Consider the following 21775-nt stretch of genomic DNA (forward strand, 5'->3'; position numbering starts at 1 on the left):
TGTCTCCCCGACAGACCTGGTCTTCACCTGAGGACGGCTGCTTGCGTTGTGGCCGAAACGTCGTGAGAATTATTTTATTATGTTTTATTTTTATTATTTCATTACTTCCCTTCTACGTGACTTTACCGAAAGAACCAAGGAGATGAATCCCTGCAGTCACGAAAGCTTTAAATCGAAAATTTCTGGAGTTAATATGAGCGCGGCGTACCACCGCCCCTCCCGTTTCTACTCGTGTCTCTCTCTCTCTCCGACGTGACGCGTTGGGGTTTGACATTATTCGTCCTGCTGTTGCTAACCCTGGTAAAGTTTCAGCTGTGGGGGGGGGGGAGCGGTGGGAACTTTACACGGCGACTTCACCTCCAGCCGCATCGCGTACGTGAATTTCGGCCGCGTTCATATTTAATGAACGGTGAAATCCGCGCGAATTCAGCCGACAGTGCAGCCAAATTGCTCTGAGCGCGCCGAATTTCACCGTATCTCGGAAGCCAAGCAGGGTCCAGCACGTGATCAGTTAGTTCTTGCATGCGTGACCACCACAGCTTGCCAGGTGTTGCAGGCATGAGGATGTTTATCAATTGATCCAATAATCAATTCAATTAACGCATCGTTGCACCCATTTACCCATTGGAGCCACAGTAGCGCGGTGTTAACTACCTCGCCTGGTATGCAGGAAGTCCTGTGCTCGATCGTAACCCTGATGCCTGCTGTATGTTTGGAATTTGCACGTTCTCCCCGTGGTTGTGTGAAATTGTCTCTGGGTACGCCAGATTTCCCTCTACATCTAGAAACATGCGTTAAGAGTATGTGGCTGCTGTAAATGTCCACGTGATAAGCCACTTTGTTCAGCTATCATTTGTGGCCAGGTCACTTCTGACAAAGAGCTATACGGCTAAGTGGGCCTTACCAAGTCCAGTATGTCATCACCATCACTCCACGGCAGCTTATAACAAATATAGTTCGTTTTTGTTTTAATCCCTAAGCATGCTTTGCTAGATCAGAGCACTGCATCCTCGATGCTTTGTGGCACGTGTTTTTTCAATGCACGCACATGTACACCCTGTTATTGTTTTTTAGTCAATCCACTGCTGGATGACTGTCCCACCATGCCTTGCGTGGCCGCGAGGGTTATGCGACCAGGCTTCAGCATGCCGCTCTGCTCACTGGCGGGCTGGAGAAGGTGTAGGGCAGAGGTCGCAAACGGGTTTTGATTCCTTACCCGTACCCCTACCCGGCCGCACCAGCGTCGCAAATGGGTACCCGTACCCGGCCGGGTACGGGTAGCCGTTCCCTACCCGTACCCTACCCGAAATGAGTGACAAACGGTTACTCACCAGTGACTCACGGCCTACCCGTACCCGTACCCGGCCGCACCAGGGTCGCAAACGGGTACCCGTACCCGGCCGGGTACGGGTAGCCGGGTATCGGGTAGGGTACGGGTATCGGGTACCCGGTTGCGACCTCTGGTGTAGGGGAGGGTCGAGGGGAGCTGCAGAACAACAAACGGATGTTACTCTCTGCTGCCCACAACGCATGTGACAAATCTGACTTCAGCGGCGCATGGCGGTCGCCCATCCGAGAAATCCAAAGAACTGGACAGACTCACTCCCGCTTAGCTTCCAAGCAAGTTCTGACGAGTTCGGGCGCGTTCCAGGGGTGACTTGGTCAAAGCGCTCGCTCTCTTTAATGCGGCAATGCAACGGCGGGCGGAGGCTGCGCACTCCACCGAGCCCTGCTTCAACGGTGACACCGCAGAGGCCACGGTCCTCAGAACGGCACCCCTTTCACGCGGGCGGGGTGGGCGGGTGGGATAAATGATTCATGGCAGGTGCCTTGTTATGTGCACTTCGCGGACGCGTGCGCGTGGAAATCGCCACCGCAAGCTCAATGCTCCCAGCCCCCTACCCCTCCATATTTCTACCCCCCCCCCCTCCGCCCCCATGGCCCCCCACTCCAACCACAACGGAACACGCACTCTACTCACCGAGCGTACAACCGCGGCAATGAGCTCTGATATAATAACTACAGCAGGGGGTGTTCCTCGGGCAACAACCTTGAGCCCAAAGGAATCCCACAGATGCCGTGGTCTGACTCAGAGAGCCTCGGGCATAGGTACTGAACGCTAACAATCCCATGGGTGGCTTGGTCTGAATCTGCGATAGCCTGGGACGAGTGGAATCGGCAACCAAAATAACAAGAAGAGACATTTTTGTTCGAATTCGGTAAAAAAAAAAGTCAATATTTCAAGAGCCGCAACGCAATGTGGTGAATAGGAGACACGGTGGTCTCTTAATACATGACGTTACGAAGCAGTATTTAAAGAGTCGCACGCGGATCCAGAGCCACAAGTTGCCGACCCCTGCGTGGTAAACTGGACTCCCATCATAAACTGGACTCCCATGGTAAACTAGACTCACATGGTGAACTGGACTCCCATGGTAAACTGATCTCCCATCATAAACTGGACTTCCACGGTAAACTAGACTCACATGGTGAACTGGACTCCCATGGTAAACTGGCCTCCCATCGTAAACTGGACTCCCATGGTAAACTGGTCTCCCATCATAAACTGGACTTCCATGGTAAACTAGACTCCCATGGTAAACTGGACTCCCATAGTGAACTGGACTCCAATGGTAAACTGGACTCCCATGGTAAACTTGACATCCATGGTAAACTGGACTTCCATGGTAAACTGTACATCCATGGTGAACTGGACTCCCATCGTAAACTGGACATCCATGGTTAACTGGCCTCCCATCGTAAACTGGACATCCATGGTAAACTGGACTCCCATGGTGAAATGGGCTCCCATGGTCAGGGGTCAGTAACCAAAATAGCAAAAACAGCCATTTGGTACAAAACTCAATATTTCAACAGTCGCAATGCACGTGAATACGAGACGGTTGTCCTTAATAACTAACGTCCACGAAGCGGCAGTCCTTAAAGAGCTGCATGCGGCTTCGGAGCCTCAGGTCACTTCCGTAAAAACACCGAACTGTAAGAATTGCAAAGGGTGCCTTCGTCTGACTCTCTGAGCTTTGGGTAAACACATTCCTGCGGAGGGAGCTGGTAGGAACGTTGGGTTGCTCGGTCAATGGCCAGGGTCAACGGCGGCGTGGTGTATTCCGCAAATATGCCCGACTGTGAGGGCGGGCACAAGCCGGCGTGAGCAGGCTAAACGTTGAGTTTTATAAGGGCACCACCGGGTGACCATCCCCTCCCCACCCTCCCCACCCAGCCCCTCCCCACCCAGCCCCTCCCCACCCAGCCCCTCCCCACCCAGCCCCTACCTGCACGATGGACACAATAATCCCCTGTGGGCTGGTGTAACCAGGACGTTCCTACTAGTATAACACTGAGCGTTAACAATCCTCAAGTTGCCGGGTCTGAATCTGTGAGGATTGAACATTAAGATTAAACTCCAAGTATATGATGACAGTCGCCTTAATTTGACTCAGTGAGCCTCAGGCATTAACGCTCAACTTTAACGATCACAATGTTCTCTTAGTCCAACTCTGTGAGCCTGTCAGATGTTCCCCGACGACAACTTCCCTCTCAAAACTCTACAATATCCTAAACTGGTTCACACAAAATAAGCAACCCTACAGCCTCCGGCAAGTTGAATTGGATTTCCTTAAAACGTACAACCGCTCTCCGCACACGTCATGCAGCTGCGCTATTTGCCTATTGTGCGAACACGAAATCCATCGAGATGGCGAAATATTAACACTTCATGTATGAACTGTGCCTCTCTGCAGACTCCATGCACGGAAAGCAATGTTCTGTTGTGTGTCTTGGAGAACGGCACATGCCGTATGCGTGCGTACAGGGTGTGCATAAAGGTGTCATTCATTATTGAAGAATTATAATGAGACTGCAGTTTGAGCAAGGTCAATGAAACGATGTGCGCGCACACACACACACACTCTCACGCGCCTGGTAGTCCGCAGGCTTTCTCATACGAGTCTCAATTTATACGTAGGCTTTCGCGACCAACGCTATGATTCGTGGTGATTTTTTTTTGTCGACATTAGTTCGTGTAAAAATGGGCCGCAAGCCATCCTCCGCCCGACAGAGCCATATTCATGGAGTCACGTGCACACAGTGTTGGTGTACGGTGCTTTTTATGCAATATTTTGCTGTTTTTTCTTGGATTTTCTGTTTTCACATAGTTACTTTAAGATGTTTTCTTGTTCATGTTTTTGTTTGTTGCGGTTGCACCCGATTCAAGAGCCGAATGGCTCACAGGGCTATGCCTAATAAATGAAACTTGAAACTTGAATCGAGCGTGCCAAATGCATTTATGATTCTCTCTCTCTTAAAGCCTCCACTCTTCTTGCCTTACGAAATTCTCGTCATTTGCCCCTGCACTCCTTCCCTTCCCTCCCCTACCTTGGCGTGATCCCTAAGTGCCCTCTATGATTGTCACTGATTCCCCAATCCTTGCACGCACCTGCCATGTAAATCACCCTATTCAGCCATCGTTTTTAAACAATGTCAAGCGCCTTGAGTGAAGAAGGCACTTGACAGGCACGGTTGGCTACGCTTGGTGCGAAATAAGTTCAACCTACATACATGAAATCAGCAGAACCACCGATGTTGGAGAGTAATATCACGAAAAATGTGATGTGTAAACTATTAAACTATTTTTTTTTATTTTACCAGGTGAGGCCCACTGAGCTCTTTTCAGAAGCGACCTGGCCACAAGTGATAGATCTACGAAGCGAATTATTACGTGCAAATTTATATCCAAATTTATATCCGCAAAACTATTTTAAACACATGTTTCTAAATGTGTAGGGACAAAACCACGGCACCTGGAGAAAAATCCACGCGACCACGGGGAGAGACATGCAAAATTCAATTATACAGAGGTCAGGTTTGGGATTGAACTCATTACCTCCTGTATTTGAGTCTATATACAGTCTCAGTTGTTGAAACCTCCACGCGTCCGCTAAGGCACTTGCCAGACGCATCATGTCGAGATTTCGAAAGAGTCCCATGTGCTCCCCCCAATATCTCTGCTGCGATTGTTTCCAACGCTCCTGTCGACCGTGCTGTTGAGGATTACTCGAGTGTTTCATGTTTAATGTAAGCTCAAGTATATTAATGAATATGCTGGCAACATTTCAACGATGCAGTTCGAATGGCTGTCCAATTATAATGCATCAATAATGGATGAGACCTTTTGTGGAAACCCCGTAAAAGCAACGCCTTCGAGTAATGAAACCGGGCACGATTGCCCACGCGTAGTTCCACGCAAACGCCCGGCGATGTGGCGGCACCACGTGATCACAACACAACGCGACACGATTCACGTCCCATTGTAAGGCTTACTGATTGACGACGGCCTCCTCTCGCTCGGGTTGCTCGACAACGCTTCACCCACCGCGCTGGTTGGTGAAGGATCGAGATCACCTCGGATCGGATAACCACACGCCACTGACATTAACCGTGGCCTCGAAATCAAACCGAGGCTGGCGTGCACGTGGCTCGGCGCGCTAACCCGCTGCAACGCCACTGATGGATGACGGTTTAGCCACGTGGGTCTCGAGGTGAACAGCGATAGACGTGGTGGGTTCGTACTGCGCATCTGCCCATTGCGTAGTTTCGATGTCCTTCCATCTCCGATTGGCACGGTTGGCTAGATACGGTGCGAAAAAAGTTCAACATACATACACTGCCCCATAAATGGTTACGATACAAAGAGGCACGAACACTATACCCGTGCATCAATCAAATCCTGACGGCGTTGAATGGATTACCGAGACCAACGTAGCTGTTCCTCCAACACGTGTGCACACAGGAGCGGCGAGTGTCTTGTGGACTCCTCACCTTGGAAGAGGTATGCACCGCTGCTGGGGTAGAGGCCGTGAACCGGCTGCACGCCGTCAGTCTCGTTGTGGAGTCCCATCTCGGCCATGACCTCCACCTGCACCGTGGAGTCGCTCGCCACCCCAAGTGCTGGAGCAGCGGCAGCAGCAGCAGCAGCAACAACGGCAAAGAAATGTGGTGACGATTCCGCGGCGAGTCGCAATTTAAGCAACAGGAACACTCAAACTCTTAGGTTTTTTTCGGTAAAGTCACGTAGGTAAAAAAGAATGAAATTTAAATTAATAAAAGTAATAAGAAAAATTAAAAAATCAATCACGACGTTTCGGAGGCAACACAAGTCTCCGTCATCAGGTGGGACCGTCACAGCTAGATTTACTTGATACAGTAAATCTAGCTAGATTTTTATCAAGTAAATCTAGCTGTGACGGTCCCACCTGATGACGGAGACTTGTGTTGCCTCCGAAACGTCGTGATTTATTATTTTATTTTTATTTTTACTTTTATTAATTTTTATTTTATTATTTTTTTACCTACGTGACTTTACCGAAAAAACCTAAGAGTATGAATCCTTGCAGTCACGAAAAGTTCAAATCTAGAAGGAACACTCAAACCTGGGCCTTGTGGGGCACGGTTCTAGTCGTAAATTAAGTCGAGAGATGATTTGCGAATGATGAGCCATGCTTCATTGACTGCACTTGGGACCCCAGTTCGATTCCTGGCAGTGAACATAGATTAGACAATGGCTATCTCAACCTGGCCTGGACCACTCTACCTCTCTGATAGGCGCATGGACTCGGTGGTTGTAAAGCCGAGTCTCTGGAGAAACACATGCCACTGAGACTTTCCGTGTGCGTGGTGCTTGCATCGCCACCACCATGACACCAGTGTGGTGTGGCACGCGTGCCGACTTTAATAGAACTTCGCTAACAGCCTATGCAGGCTGTGCAGCAGACTTGTCGTTGGGTGTTCTTGGCGTGAGATTGATTTTAAAACGTGTGAACAGATTAACGCGTGCACTCTGTACTTGAAGCATTGCCCCGATACATCAAAGTTCCATTAAGATAATTAAAGATGTCTAAATATAATGCGTGCCCGCCGCTGGTTCTAATCGCTTTCTTTCCACTGCTCCAGCCTCCTACCTGTGCACTTAACAATAATGTGCACGCTCCTGCCGTGCAGTGCGCCTGCTCCACTAATCAATACAGCGAAAAATATCAATCATGAACACATCAAAGGTATATGTCCATTAATGTAATTGATCATAACGCTAAGTGTTCATCCTCCATCGAATTCCAGCGGGGTTTTTTAGCTCGCTGCTAAAAAATGCAACTCGCGATGGGCATTTAATCATTTAATTTTAATTCCTTATATAACGAATATAAAAAGTTGTACAATGGTAAAAGCGCAGCTCTGCAATTGCTCGCTTACGCAACTGCTGGCAGAAGAGCACCCATTAGGAGGAGCTCAACTGAGGATATTTTTGGGCTATTCTTCCACTCCACGTGGTCAATTGTTTGCCTGGTAGCTGGTCAACCTTGGACCTGGCATACTCAGTAGGTTTGAGCCTGGTTAATAGTTAGGACTTGAATGGGTGACCCATGAGGACGTATTAGGTGTTGTACAGGCGATTCTACGAGTTTTATTTGACCATGTAAGGCCCACTGAGCTATTTAGCTCTTTTTCAAAGCGATCTGGCCACAAATCATGGCTCAACGAAGTGACTTACCATCATGTGGCAATTTATCGCAGTCAAATACTCCAAATGTGGTTAATTGATGGCAGTGATGAGTGGCGCCACCCCCTCGTTTATGTGGTGGGTATTCTTCGGGTGTTGTGATTTTATATCGCAGGCCAAACACGAATTAATTAATAACATTGGCCACAACATCACAACGCAGGACTCTCCTCCTCCGTCAGCAGTCCTCCTGCTGTGTTTGTTTCACCCGATGACGGTTGCTTGTGTTGCGATCGAAACGTCGTGATCTATTCATTTTCTAATCTACGTGACTTTACCGAAAGAACCAAAGAGTACGGTCTCCTGCAAGTATTTAGCCTCAAGAGAGGCCTTTCTGGGTAACTAATTGGCAGTATGAATATATTTTTGTAAGAGCAGCAGGGCAGTGTTATTCGCAGCACGCTATGGACATGCATATCTAAGTTCGACTCGTGGCCACGGGTCGTGTCATATGCTGTGCCATCCACCCCAGGAGTGTACTGCATTGCCAAAAAAATTTAAATACTAAATTGGCTCTCACTCTTAATTACGGATACAGTCGCCAATCACCAAACGGTCTGCCGTTGTGCGTGTCTAGTTTCCCAATCTTTTGTTGCCAAATCACGGGGCTAAAAGGCCACCTGGATAAAACGACGCGCATCTACGATGAGCCCCGTCGCTTCAACGCATCAAGTCCCGCGGCACATCTTCTACAGTGCACATGCATAATCCACTTGAGAACGATTCCATGGCGATGCCCAAGGAACCTGCCACCCACGTGGATACGGGTCGTGCCGCCAGTGGGCTGCCTAAACGCGGCAGATTTTCCATGCGGGAGCGGCTTCAACGAGTTATATTCGGTGATAAATTTCCGGTGTTGTGCAAGTCCGGAAAAGAATCCATGAGAAATGAAGCTCCGTGCATTTATTTATTTATATACATACGGTACGTATGAAGCATTCGTACAGCCCCTGTTTGTCAATCGATTCACTGTTTTGGATGAGGGCCTTTCCCCAAGCCGTGCGGGTCACAGGGACCATGCTTTATCACGATGGTCACTGTTGGGTGGCTGATGGCGGGGAGCGTAGAAGCACCGTACAACATCGCATTTTATTGCACACCTCTGCTGCCCGTAACGTGTCCTCCCCACTTACTATATTATCAACACCCGTGTAATGCGGGGCGGTCGCCCATCGAAGTGCTGACCAAACTCGGCACCCCCGATTTAGCTTCCGAGGTGTGGCGAGATCGAGCGCATTCCAGTTGATTAGGTCATGAGCGTGCTGTCGCTGTGAGCCACTCTCCCCGTTACGCACTGCACACTGGTACACGGACTGTATTTCTTCGACTGCGCAGCCTCTGTCGAGTTGCGCTGTCGTCGACGTCCGACGTTTCGCTGCGCGTGCGGGGAGGCTTCTCCGGAACGTGGAGCGAAAAACGTCGTGGACATCACGTCGAGCAAGCCGCGTGGGTGCAACCCGAAGGCGCGCGATAGAGCGAGACTCGCCGTGGACACAAAGACAAAGATCCCCCGTATAGGCTGAACAGACTGTTGCGCCAAGTGCTGTTAGCGAGCACCTATGAAGGCCGGCACGGCACACGAGGAGGTGGGTGGCCAGCACTACGCCCGACCGCCCTTGTCTCCCCAGTGGCGATGTTTTTACACACCGCGCCAGGTACTCATTTGAGGCTGAGTGGACCTAGGGGAGGCCCAAGACCGGTTTACAGTAATCGTCACTGGTGTTGGCCGTGAGCGGGAATCGAGCTCGGGTCGACGGGTTCGTAGTGCAGCGCGCTAACCACTTACACTACCGCTCCACACGCACGTGCACACACACGTACACACACACACACGTGCACACACACGTACACACACACGCACGTACACACGTGCACACACACACACGTACACACACACGCACGTGCACACACACGTACACACACACGCACGTACACACGTGCACACAACAACAACAACCGCCATTCGCCACTAAGTGGCGGTGACGTCACCACGACGCTTGTGCCAGGCCATGTGCACCTTGAGGGCACACACACGCGCGTGCACACACACGCGCGTGCACAAACACGCGCGTGCACACACACGCGCGTGCACACACACGCGCGTGCACACACACGCGCGTGCACACACACGCGCGTGCACACACACGCGCGTGCACACACACGCGCGTGCACACACACGCACGCGCACAGAGACGGCGACGGAGATTATACTCGACCCTCTTGAGGCAAGGTGCCGAGAGAATAATCCGATGCACCTTGTGTGCGCGCTGATGATTAATGGGGGGTGGGGGGGTTGGGGCATTAACAAAGCACTGAGCAAGGGCTGCTTTACTGTGACATGGACTGTATAATGCCGTGAAAAATCACGACTGCTGTTGTTTTACCGACCGCACATCTACTTAGTCGGGACTCGCCGTTCGCCTTCCCTGACAGTTCGCGGCCAAGTTGCGTGCGCAGGTGATACAGATAACACAACAGATGAATCAAGACGAATCGGCGGAATCATTGGATCTACCTCCCCCCCTCCCACCCACCCGCGTTGACGCGCAGCGCAGCGATTAAATAGATGAATAAATATCTCTCCGTCATTCTCACCGCACATTTGTTTTTGTTCATTTTAGTCAAACAGTCGATCGAGGATTCCCAGACCAATTGTATCCAGCGGCGTTGGTTCTGAGCACGCGAATCTTCGGATCGATTTTGACATTCAGTTCCCTTCTCGTTATCAGGGCAAAGCTTGTTAGGGAAATTATGTTTTGCGTTTGCCAGATGCTATTGACAGGAGCACTCCATATACAAATCGGAGCCCTAGGTCAACGCAAAAAAAGCAATCGATATTGCATGTTTAAAAAGCACACACACCCGTTATAGTGGAGCGTTGAGTAACGTAAGCAAACACAAGTTTACTTAATATCACGTAAATTAACATCTACACAGAGAAAGAAACAGAATTAGGTTTGCTCATTCGCACGCGAAACCCACATCACAGAGCAGCTAACAATTACAAAAATATATATTCTACAACACCCCTGCATTCACGTTTCAACACCCAAGGTATTCCTGCATTATAACGCGCATCACAACTGAACGCATCCTCTCCATCATCATCATCATCAACAGAAGCAGCAGCAGCTGCTACACATAGCACAACCGCATCAGTGTTAGCAAACGGTACTTAATTAAAAGCGCATCACCACCACCACCATCATCCTCACACTCACCTGCGTGCGCTGACAGGAATACCCTGCACGCTAGAGCAAGAACCAACACATCCATGGCGATGATGCTGCTGCTACTGCCGGTGCGAATCTCTGTTGGCCGTGAGCGACTACGGTAGTAAGCTAGCAAGTCTGCCAGCGCAGTGAGCTGCGCGAGCACAGGGGCTGAGATACCCCGGCAGGAGGAGGAGAGAGGATGGAGGGAGGGTCTGTGGGAGGGAGGGAGGGAAGGATGGAGGAGAGGAGGAGGAGGAGGAATAGGGGGAGGTTCAAGCGCGCATGAGGTGTCTCCTACCGCACACCCGGCGTTCGCTACGAGTGGTCAACGGCTGATAGCTCTTCCCGAATGCTCCGGGAGATACCATCTCCTAGGCAGCAGTAACTCTTCCCCCCCCCCCACCCCCGCCTATCTCTCCCAACAAGCATGCAAGCAGAGGTGTAGGCGCGCATTGCGCTTTGCATGCGAATCATATGGACGTGTTCCTAACTGCGAAGTGTCGTTGTACCAACACGTTCGCCAATTACAGAATGACAAAATTCGTATCGGTCTAGAAAGCCAATGGGCCAATAAGCGCGACATTGGTGGAGACTCAGAAATGGGCTTCTGCATGCACGTGTGTGTGTGTGGTGTGTGTGGTGAGGCAGTGTTGAATTTTGTGTTCATTAGTGTTTGTACACCACTCCTAATGCAGTGCCTATATATGATTAATTGTAATTTTAACAAAAACCTCACTTCTCAGTGTAAGCAAAAACCTGACGCAACATAGCTTTCAATGTTAACACAAGTGGTCATGTTTGTCTGTATAACCGCATGCACATGGTTTTTAGTTTATGCATTTAAAAGTGATGTCTAAAACAAAATAACACCCGGTAAATGTTTATTACTAACACACTTATATTGCTTTTGGTTTGCGTGTTTTTTTTCCTTCTTATGTATATATTGTGTGGTTGCTTTGTGCAGCGTTTTTATTTACATTTAAATTATTGCTGTTAACTTTAAAGCAGCTCAATTATTTCCGCCGTGCAAGCTGTCCGGATCGGTGTTTTTCTTCTTCATAGGAGCACCTCTTAGGGCTGACATGACATGCTGTTGTGGGTGCGCGTGTGGGGAGCCGTGGTGCAGAGGTTAACGCACTGCAATACGAACCCGGCCAACACCACTAACGATTATCTGAACCGGTCCCGGGTGTCCCCGAGGTCGACTCAGCCTCAAATGAGTACCTGGTGCGGTGTGTAAACATCGCCACTGGGGAGACAAAGGCGGACGGGCGTGGTGCTGGTCACCCACCCCCAGGTGCGCTGTGCCAGTTTTCATAGGTGCTTGCTAACAGCACTTGCCTGAACAGTCTGTCCAGGCTATACGGGGGATCTTTGTATTTGTCTTTGTGTGGGGAGCGGTGATGCAGCGATTCGGGCGCTGCGCTACAAACCCGGCCAGCACCAATGGCGAATATCTGAACTGATATCGGGCTTCCCCTAGGTCGACTCAGCCTCAAATGCGTACCTGGTACGGTGTGCAGTAAACATCGCCACTGGGGGAGACAAAGGCTGCCGAGCGTGGTGCCCTCCCCCCGTGTTGCCATGTCGGTCTTCAACAGTCTAAAGGCGATACCGGGGGTTTCTTTGTCCTGTGCGGGCAGCACTTTCTAAGCCTGGTCATCTTTGTGTCTCAAGAGCTGCTGGCCGTCACCACACCGCTATCTCCGAGGTCACGCCGACCGAGCGTGTTTGTATTTAATACACGCTGCTCGTTGAGTGCCGTGTGCGGTGGCATAGAGCGGTGATCGGAATGGGCCCCTGGTGCAAGAAATTAACGCGGGGGGCCACCTTCTCTAATCGAGGCCGCCCGACCCCCCCCCCCCCCCAAGCTATTGAAAGAGCGATCATTAATAATATAACCTGCAGTCGCTTTGAGCCCGCTGAGCACTTGGGCAGTTACACCGCCTGCACACTCGATAGACCTACGGCCACAACGCTATGGGCCACGGGGCAGTAATTGAGCCCAGGCCACTTGAGTTCGCGGCGACGACTGTGGGATGACCATCATTCCGCCAGTCTTCCCCAACACACTGGCCCATATTTTAATTTCGTGTCGTATGCACTCACTCCGTTGCACTGTACTGCGTAAATACATCGGCAAATAAGTCATGAATCGCATGCAGAATTTATGTACGTGTAATGATTGCCACGGGGATTTTTAAAAAAAAAGATATATCAAATAAATACAATTTGCTTTTACACCGCATGCACGCGGCTGGGTTGGTTGGTCCCATCGCATCGTGAGATGTAACGCACAGAGATGAGTTAACGGTGTGCGCAAAATAGCTTTTGTATACATTATTCATGTACTGCTTTTAAAGTGCGGAGAGAAGCTTGACATGACATTGTTGTGACGTCAAATATGCCCCCCCACCCCTCTCTGTGTGTCTCTCTCATTCCCCAATCCGACAATGGTACTAGCAGTACTACTTACTGTGTTGATTTTCTCGACTTGCTTTGCGCGCAAAAGCGTGTGGCTCAAGTGCTGGAGAAGAAGAATGCGGAGCAGTCATTCCTAACCTGAGCTGCGTGATGAACCTTTCTGGGGGTGCGAGACATGCCGGATTTTTTTTTGAAGGGAAATAATCGAAAACGCAAATTAGGCTAGGGCACGTAAGCACCACTACATTGTTAAATAAAACCTATGCATTTATTAACATTATATAAAAATCTATATATATACAGAACCAAAGGGGTGCAGGGTGCAGTAAAGCTTAAGAACCGCTGCTCTGGAGGATGTGGAGGAAAAATAACAACCCCCATAAACTTACGAACAATTCCCAGAACAACGAAATAGAGGAACAGAGGGAGAGACGTCCACCGCCCGAACACCTTCGTTTCGATCACGCAGCTGGGGAAGAATACAGCTGCGGTGGCCGGAGCACGAGGTTAAAAGGGTGCATGCAAGGGGTTGGATTTAGAGGCACACGCTGACCTCAATCTATCCCGCGCTACAGAGTGCTCGCTGCTCAGGGTAGGAGCCCCCCCCCTCCCCCCATCCCACCTCCCATCTCTCTCTCTCTTCAGATGACAAAGGTCGCAGTCAAAACCCAGGTCACTGGGACAAAAACGAAGTGCATTAGCTGCCAACGCGATATGAACCTGGAGCAGCATTCAATTGTTGTTTGCGTGCCATTTCCTTCTCAAATGGCACGAGCCCAAAGGCCGATTTATTTCAATTTACCAAAGGCAGTTTGAAGGAAGTTAAGCGATATGGGAGGTTGTATCATTCCCCGCCCTCGGCCCGGTTCGCCGCACAACCCAAAACCACATCGCCACTATCTTCATTTCATTCTTTCAAATTTTAGGAAGTGCATCATTGGAACATTAGATGGAGGTCAGAAATTGCTTTGGGGAAATTGAGAAGGGTAATGCGAATTGGGCTGGCTCTGTGCAGGTTGTGTGTGGTCTCTTGTACCTGCCGCCGTTGCTCTCTGTCTCTCTCTCGTTCGCTCGCTCGTAGACGTTAAAGATTGCGAGATGCTCACGGCATTAGCAGAGCGATGGACGTTCATGCCAGAGCCAATATAAATGGGCGCATTGCTTTAACTGTTATTCCTTGCGCACAACTGAAACCTATTTGCAAATAAGATATATGTATATACTGTATATATATTGCAGCCCTTTGTCCATCCCCTGCTCACATAGTTTAACCATGCCTCGCCACGGCCGGTTAGCGTGGATTGGGGGGAAAGGGGAGTTAGGCCCAAGACCGATTTAGATATTACTCACCACTTCTAATTTCAACTTGCAAGGAACCACGGGGTTCGGATCTCTCTCGGAGACAAACACCGGCTCAGAAGTGCGAAGCGTTAGGGCATTGCCAAGAATTTGAACTCGTGCGCGTGTATGGCTAATGAACAATGAATGCCACGCGAAGGCGTAATAAATAGATGGCAGACAGGACTATTGACTTGTTGAATAAGAATAGACGCTTTGTATTGTGTGCAGCTCAATGAGCAGAGAGCGAGAGAAAGAGATGATGCAGAACACAGAGAGACCATTAAAATAAACAAGTAAGAAAATGCATTTGGTGGCTTTAATTTGCACCACGGGAACTAAGTAATAGCTTGGGCAATAATGCTACATTCGAGTTCAAATTCATCGCTCTGAAACGTGTTTAAGGCGTATAGCCAAGAACTCCCGACATATCACAAGCCACACAGAAGTGGCTTCATATGTAAGTAAATTAATTAATAGCAAGGGTAAGAAGAGCACGACGTTTTTTTGTTAGATTTTAAACAATAAATGTTTTTCCCCCCACAGTGATATTAATGGTAGTTTCACAGGCTAAGCGCGACTATATTCATCATTGTAGAACAAAAAATGCAACCCGGTAATGGAAACATTTTGAGCAATCATGGCCACGGTGGCCAGTAGGAAGCGACGCCGGCTCGGGCTGGAACCAGATTGAACATTCCATTTATTCTTGTTAGGAGGAGACCTTTGAAAAATCAGATAACAGTTCACAATGCGCCATTTATTTCGCTCTCCTGTTTTAAAGGTGAAGCCGCAGACAAAAGGGAGCGTGAAGAGCGGGCGGCCGGTTTAACCCCACGGTGAGTGCGTCACGTTGCTCCATTGCACGAAGCGGATACCCCCCCACTCCACCCCCCGTCTGGAGATGTCTATCGGTAGAGCTGGTCAATGACCACGAGAATGAGATGAAAAACACTGAGAGCGAATTTTTTTTCTCTTCTTGGTTCTTTCGGTAAAGTCACGTAGAAGGAAAATAAAAAAAATAAAAAAAATAAAACATAATAAAATTAAATCATTCTCACGACGTTTCGGCCACAACGCAAGCAAGCAGCCGTCTTCAGGTGGAGAACAGGTCTGTCGAGAAGGCAGAGTCTGAATGACAGCGAACACAAGCTTAATTAATGCATCTGAATTGTCTGGGAAGATTCAAACATAAATTACTGGGGGGTCTTTTCTCTCTGGAAAATTAAACAAACCCCTGCTGCGTGAAGGCTGTGTCGTTCATGAGGGTTGTTATGACCATACTTCACCACGCTGGTCAGTGTGGGGAGGAGGGAGGGGGGGTAACCCAGAACCGGTTCAGAAAATTCACTCGATATTGACGTTAGTCGTGGCCAGGAATCGAACCCAACTCCCCCGGCTCGTAGCACCGTGCAGCTAACGAGCTGCCTCTCCACACGTAACGTAACAGCACCGTAATGTAGTCAACATTTAGGAAATAAATAAATATATGCTCACGTCTTTTGTTGAAACGACAGATACAAAAAAATAAGCCCATTCAAATTCGGTCTTGGTTGCATAACGAACAAAAACAACTGACTCACTACCCATGACACACACACAAAGGAATGAATGCTCTCAAAGCCAGGGATGGTTCTTCTGATATACTCTTGGGCACATACACACACAAAGAGGGACTCATCATGATTGTAGCTCTTCACCACAATGTAAATAAGTACTGCGATATCAAACGACCAAAGGGAGGAGAAGCGTGTTAAACGCGTTACGTCATGCCTTGTGAAGGCGCGCACATGTACGTGTGTTGAACTTCTTTTGCACCGTACGTCTCCAAACCGTGCCAATCGGAGGTGCACGTAGCCGTCCACAAACGCAAGGGAAGTCACCGGGACCCGGTGCTTTACTCTCTTTGGTTCATCTGATGCAGTTGCCTAGGAAGCCGCTGGCATTATCATGGTAATTTACCACATCGAGCGCTCAGAGATGATGGATTTATTGACTTAATTGGCGAGCATTTATACCACACTGCCGTTGTAAAGTATTCATTTCTGGCCGCTAATAACACGCTTCGCACAAAAGCAGCTGTGCATTTTTTACGCTCAACGTTTGTTAAGTGGAGGTTATTCTATTGCGCGAGCGCCGTTACTTAAATTCCGTAATTTCTCTGGGCAAGGCTGGGAAAGGGCGTTTCATGCAGAGCGGCGAGTTTCACGGATGGCTCGGCGTAATCAAGGCGTCGCGTAGCCGTGTGCCCTGCGTGTGTCGTACGACGAGGCGTTTGAGGACCCAGGGCTAACTTTGAAAGGAGGCGAATGTCTGCTTCCTGGAAACGTGGACAATGATAAGTGAACGGTAGCTGAATAAAAGTGCGCTTAAAAACTAGGAGAGGAGGCAGACTTGGAGTTAACACTGAGATACAGGAAGAGGGCCACGTGGATGACTACATTCAAAGTATCTATGTATGTTGAACTTCTTTCACACCGTACGTAGCCAATCCGTGCTAATCGGAAGTGCGGGTGGGAAGGACAAACTAAATATAAAAAGCAGTTCTCGAGAAATTAGTGTTCAATCTGCATGATTTTAAAATGCATATCTCCAGTGGCTTCCGAATATCGGGATGAAGAGCGTTCCAGACGGCCGCAGAATTGCACCTGAAAGCGCGCGATGCGGTGATCGTCTTCGTTTGATGGCTATCCAAAATCCGCTGCGAGGTTGCGTGTAAAAGTGTCAAGGAAAGTAAGTTGCGATTTGGCAGCACAAGGCGTGTCTAGGAGTGCGGATGGCCGATGGTCAAGGCTAGTGACAGAGGGGCAGCCAAGGGATGAAACACATCCTAGAGCAAATACATCAACTCGTGTGCAAGTGCTGGATGGATTGATGTATCGCAAAATCGTGAACGACGGTGACGGATTGTGGAGGCCATAATCCAGCAGTCGATAGATCATGGTCCACTCATGCTTGGTGGTTCCATTTCAAATCAATAGAAAACAGCACGATACACAACAACAGCAGCAGCAGCAACAATAACCGCAAATTACTCAATGACACTCACTGTCTATACTTCACGTGCGTTCACACACACACACACGCGCAGCTGGATATTTGCGTCTCTCAACGTAAACATCAGCTGGCACAATGTTTGACCTATCACTTCATACGACGCTCGGTCTGCATACAAAAAAAATGCACTCACATGTGGCCGTGAAGCACAGCAAATCATTTCAACATAACACAGCTGTATTATACTTTCAATCTGTGACAACACGCGTAGGGGCTGTTGACAGTTCGGTGACTGTTATGCCCACAATGAAACCGTTAACTCGTAAAGATCAAATATTTCGATCAATGCAGGTGGCCTTGTGATAACCTCACGGGATTGCAATTTATTGAAAACATGAACCTGGTCAAAGTTTAATGTGAACTCTAAAATCCTCAGGGTTAATTCCGGATTTTGGGAAAGAATTACACTGCTCACATACACACAAGCAATGCAAATCTCGAGGGCGTTGGGTTTTTCCTGTTGTGCCGTGTTGAATTCTGCCGAAAAAATGCGCAGAACAACCTGAAAATACATTGCAGAGCTATGCAACATTACCAGGAACAAAAAAACCCTCCACAGTAGAGATTTGCATTTATTCTGTGTGCACAAACAAAGGCACTTCAAATGTGTGCTTTTATCCATTTCCAATTCCATAAGAAAACGACAGCATTCCGTAGCATGGCCCATAAACTCGGAAATGTGCACAACAGCGAGCAATTCAAGATCACATTTTGAAGCTGTTAGGAAGACATATGACGGTGGAAAATTGATTTTTACACACAAAGTTATTCCACTGTTAAGTCAAGAAAAAGTGACAGATTATCTGAACAACTCATCTCCTCTGAAATAAATGTCAAGTATGTGCCAAGGCGAGGTAATTACAAAGTAAAAATGGTGGAGTGGCAAAAAAAAGGCCGCACTTAAGGTTTAATTTGTGCACGAGCATGGCAACGTGGCTCAGATAAAGCGGGGACAGATTAAGAGACAAGACTGAGTGGCAATTCCTAGAAGAAATAAAAGCGTGGAGCGAAAAGTCTCTGGCTGGCTCAGAGCTATAATACTTCCCATGTCAGGAAATTGAGCCAGCACATCTGAGATCTTAGGTGAAAGCCCTAAGCTACCACTCAAAGTCAATATTAATAAATACAATTATTTTAAGATACTCGCCGTTTTGATCCAATTTCATCCCAATGTTGTTGTTACCATTATATCACAAGACAAATAATCCATTCGGATTTCTCACGGAGCTGTGCATCCCATACGACTATGCAACAGCCCACGGAAGCGAGTATCATGGATCTCTTCAAGTGACCGTGGGGCCACACAGCGCAGCGCTTTCCCTCCTGCTCTTCATGTGAGTAATGATCTTAAGCATTACACTTAATTCTCAGAGCTGCCATTTAGACACGTTGAGCGCAGAACCAAATTTTCTGTGATGGTTTTTATTGTGCAGTCATTGGTGACCAGGTTGAGTATAGATTGCAAAAGCCCCAGCTCGCTCGCCAATGATGGAATGATGAATCTCTCCTATAATTGTAACATTTTCACTTCATCCGGATGTGTCCATGTGTAAAAGTGTAAATCACTCTCGGTCCAGCCCAGCATCTGGCTGCTGGAATGACAGTGACATCACTGTCAATGTGTGTACTGGCCACAGTCATAGCAATAAAGCCACCGATGATATATTTCCATCCGTGAGTATACAGTGATCCATGTAGGTCATAACTATTTAGAACAATTACGCTTTGGTTCTTTCGATAAAGTCACGTAGAAAGCAAATAAATAAATAAAAATATATTTTATTTATTTTCTTTCTACGTGATTTATTCCTGCAGTCACGAAAGCTTCAAATCAAAATCAAGCTTATTCCTAATAATGTTTAGCCCTTTGTCAATCCACTGCTGGTTAAAGGCCAGTGGTGTAGTACGGTTAGCATGGGCTCCGTTGCAAGGAATGCAAATATGAGGCCCTGTGTCCAATTGCCCCCCCCCCTCCGCTGTGTCGCCTGGCGTCTGCACCCCTCTGGAGAATTGTGCTCCGTTGCAGTTGCAACACCTGCACCCTAGAAGCCGGCCCACCCAGGTTCGATTCCCACTTAACGGCCAACACCAGTAACAATTATCTGAACCGGTCCTGAATGTCTCCGAGGTCGCCTCAGCCTCAAATGAGTACTTGATGCGGTGTTGGCCGTAAGTGGGAATCGAACCTGGGTCGCCTCTCTGCACTGTGTCATCCATGGACGTTGTTTCACCTTGCTTCACCACACTGCTCAGTGTGGAATACTTAAGGGCGGATGTCAAATACAGTACAGTTTCAAATGTTACTTCCCACTTAAGTTAGCCATGGTAAGGAGTCAAACGCAGTTTGCCTGGATTCATAGCACAATGTGCAAACCAACGCACCACCAATCAAATCACTGCACTATCACTTCACCCATTCAATGTAGGCAAAGCCAAGCTGCCCGATGTGTTTTTGGATTGGACCGCGCTGCGTCTTGCGTGGGCTCTTTCAGGAGTGACTATTCAGTTCCTGGAAAAAAGTTGCCAGAACATGGAACAAAACATTGGAGATGGTATCGAACAACGCGCGGCACAACCGGCAAACACATTTGACAGCTGCAGAGCACAACCGAGAAAACGCACGTGGAGGCAAGCTATGCAGGCAGAAACTATAATCTCAATCTAGCCAGAAGCACTTGGCAAGTAACGCAGCTGACCATTTCTGATTTCCCATGAGCTTTCTAACCACGGTCTAATTAAAGGGATCATATGATGCTTGCTAAGGGGTGGTCCGCATGTGGACCAATGGGACATTCTGAAAGATTGTATCATTACAGGCTCAAATGAAATCCGCATGACTCATGTTAGCAGGCCATTCCCACCGCACTTGGCCTCTGACTCGCACCTGATCCCAGGAAAGTTAATTTGTGGAGCCAATTGGCAACAGGGATGGTTAAGTTGCCTTCAACTCGGATTGCGTGTGTCTTCGTCAGATCTTGGTTGCTATGGAAGGTTGAGTCAGGTTACAACTGGGGTGAGTGACCACTCGTGGCTTGCCAGGTGTTGCAGTCTCGAGGTGTGGTAAGGAGAGATGACACTACTGAGTATTTGGGCTATGCGTGCATCGCGGATTTGTTCCAGGTCCTCTGGTTTCATCCCACGTGAAGCCAAACACTCATGGACGGAATTGACCAAACATCCCCAATGCAGGGTGCTCTTAAGGAAGTCTTTACTTCTCATCGAGGCTTTCTTGGGCAATAAAAAACAATTTTTATTTGTTTGGGAAAACAAAGACCAGCGATCCTATGAGACTCTCACCTCTCGTAATTAAAGCACTCCACCCATTCGTCCATTCATTGCGTGTATGAATCCTACGTAACGCGAGTGTAAACAAGGATATATCAATCAAGATGGTTTTTGTTGTTGTTGTTGTTGTATGAAGTTGCTTAAAGGCATTTGCCCTACCTAGTTCCACAGCGAGTTACAGGCCTGGCCGCACGAATTCAATTTACCCCATACGGTTAAGGGGCTGTCCATAAATGACGTCACGCGATTTTGGACGATTTATTACCCCCCCCCCCCTCTTCGTCACACGACGTCACAAAAAGTCAGACCCCCCCCCCCCTCAAATATGACGTCACAAAGCTCTGCCCCCCCCCAAAAAAATAAAACATGCTTCGAATCGCTTTAAACTATTGTCATTGTAGTGCGTATTTAATGTGGCGCTGCACTCTGATGTTGAAGGAGAAAACATGTATTAAAAAGTATATTTAAATAAGTGGAACGTATTGTCTATATTTATTTAAAGTTGCGCATTATTACGTGACGTCATATTTCCCAACCCCCCCCCCCCCTCGTCACACATCGTCATACATGTCTGACCCCCCCCCCCCCTAGGTGCGTGACGTCATTTATGGACGGCCCCTAACATCAGTGGCGGCGAGTGACATCACAACTGGTCTCGCGGCCACCCCCCCCCCTCTTTCACAACCTGCACTTATGATGTATGATCAAACATAAGAGGGTTGTTTGGTGTTAGATCGCTGTACATATATAAATGTATCGTTAAACCCGCCACCACCCGACACAGCCAATAAGTAAAGGTTTGCCATGTAAACAAAACATGCCAATTCGTCACGAGCTCAGCACACGGGTGCGTTGGAGAGTAAATCCACAAAGCGGTGTGCTGAAC

The 21775-nt window shown here is 48.4% G+C and overlaps 1 protein-coding gene across 1 annotated transcript in view; it reads right to left on the minus strand.

Moving 5' to 3' along the window:
* Positions 1–12832, minus strand: part of NELL1 (neural EGFL like 1) — a 115984-nt gene extending 103152 nt beyond the window's left edge. The window contains exons 1-3 of the mRNA XM_078601439.1: positions 12800–12832; positions 10792–10936; positions 5836–5964 (exon numbers count right to left, since the gene is read on the minus strand). Coding sequence (XP_078457565.1) covers positions 5836–5964; positions 10792–10936; positions 12800–12832 — 307 coding nt within the window. The remainder of the gene's footprint in view (positions 1–5835; positions 5965–10791; positions 10937–12799) is intronic.
* Between the last annotated feature and the right edge of the window lie 8943 nt (positions 12833–21775).

Source organism: Lampetra planeri, chromosome 16, assembly GCF_965212315.1.
Source record: "Lampetra planeri chromosome 16, kcLamPlan1.2.h2, whole genome shotgun sequence".
In the NCBI taxonomy this organism is placed as follows: domain Eukaryota; kingdom Metazoa; phylum Chordata; class Hyperoartia; order Petromyzontiformes; family Petromyzontidae; genus Lampetra; species Lampetra planeri.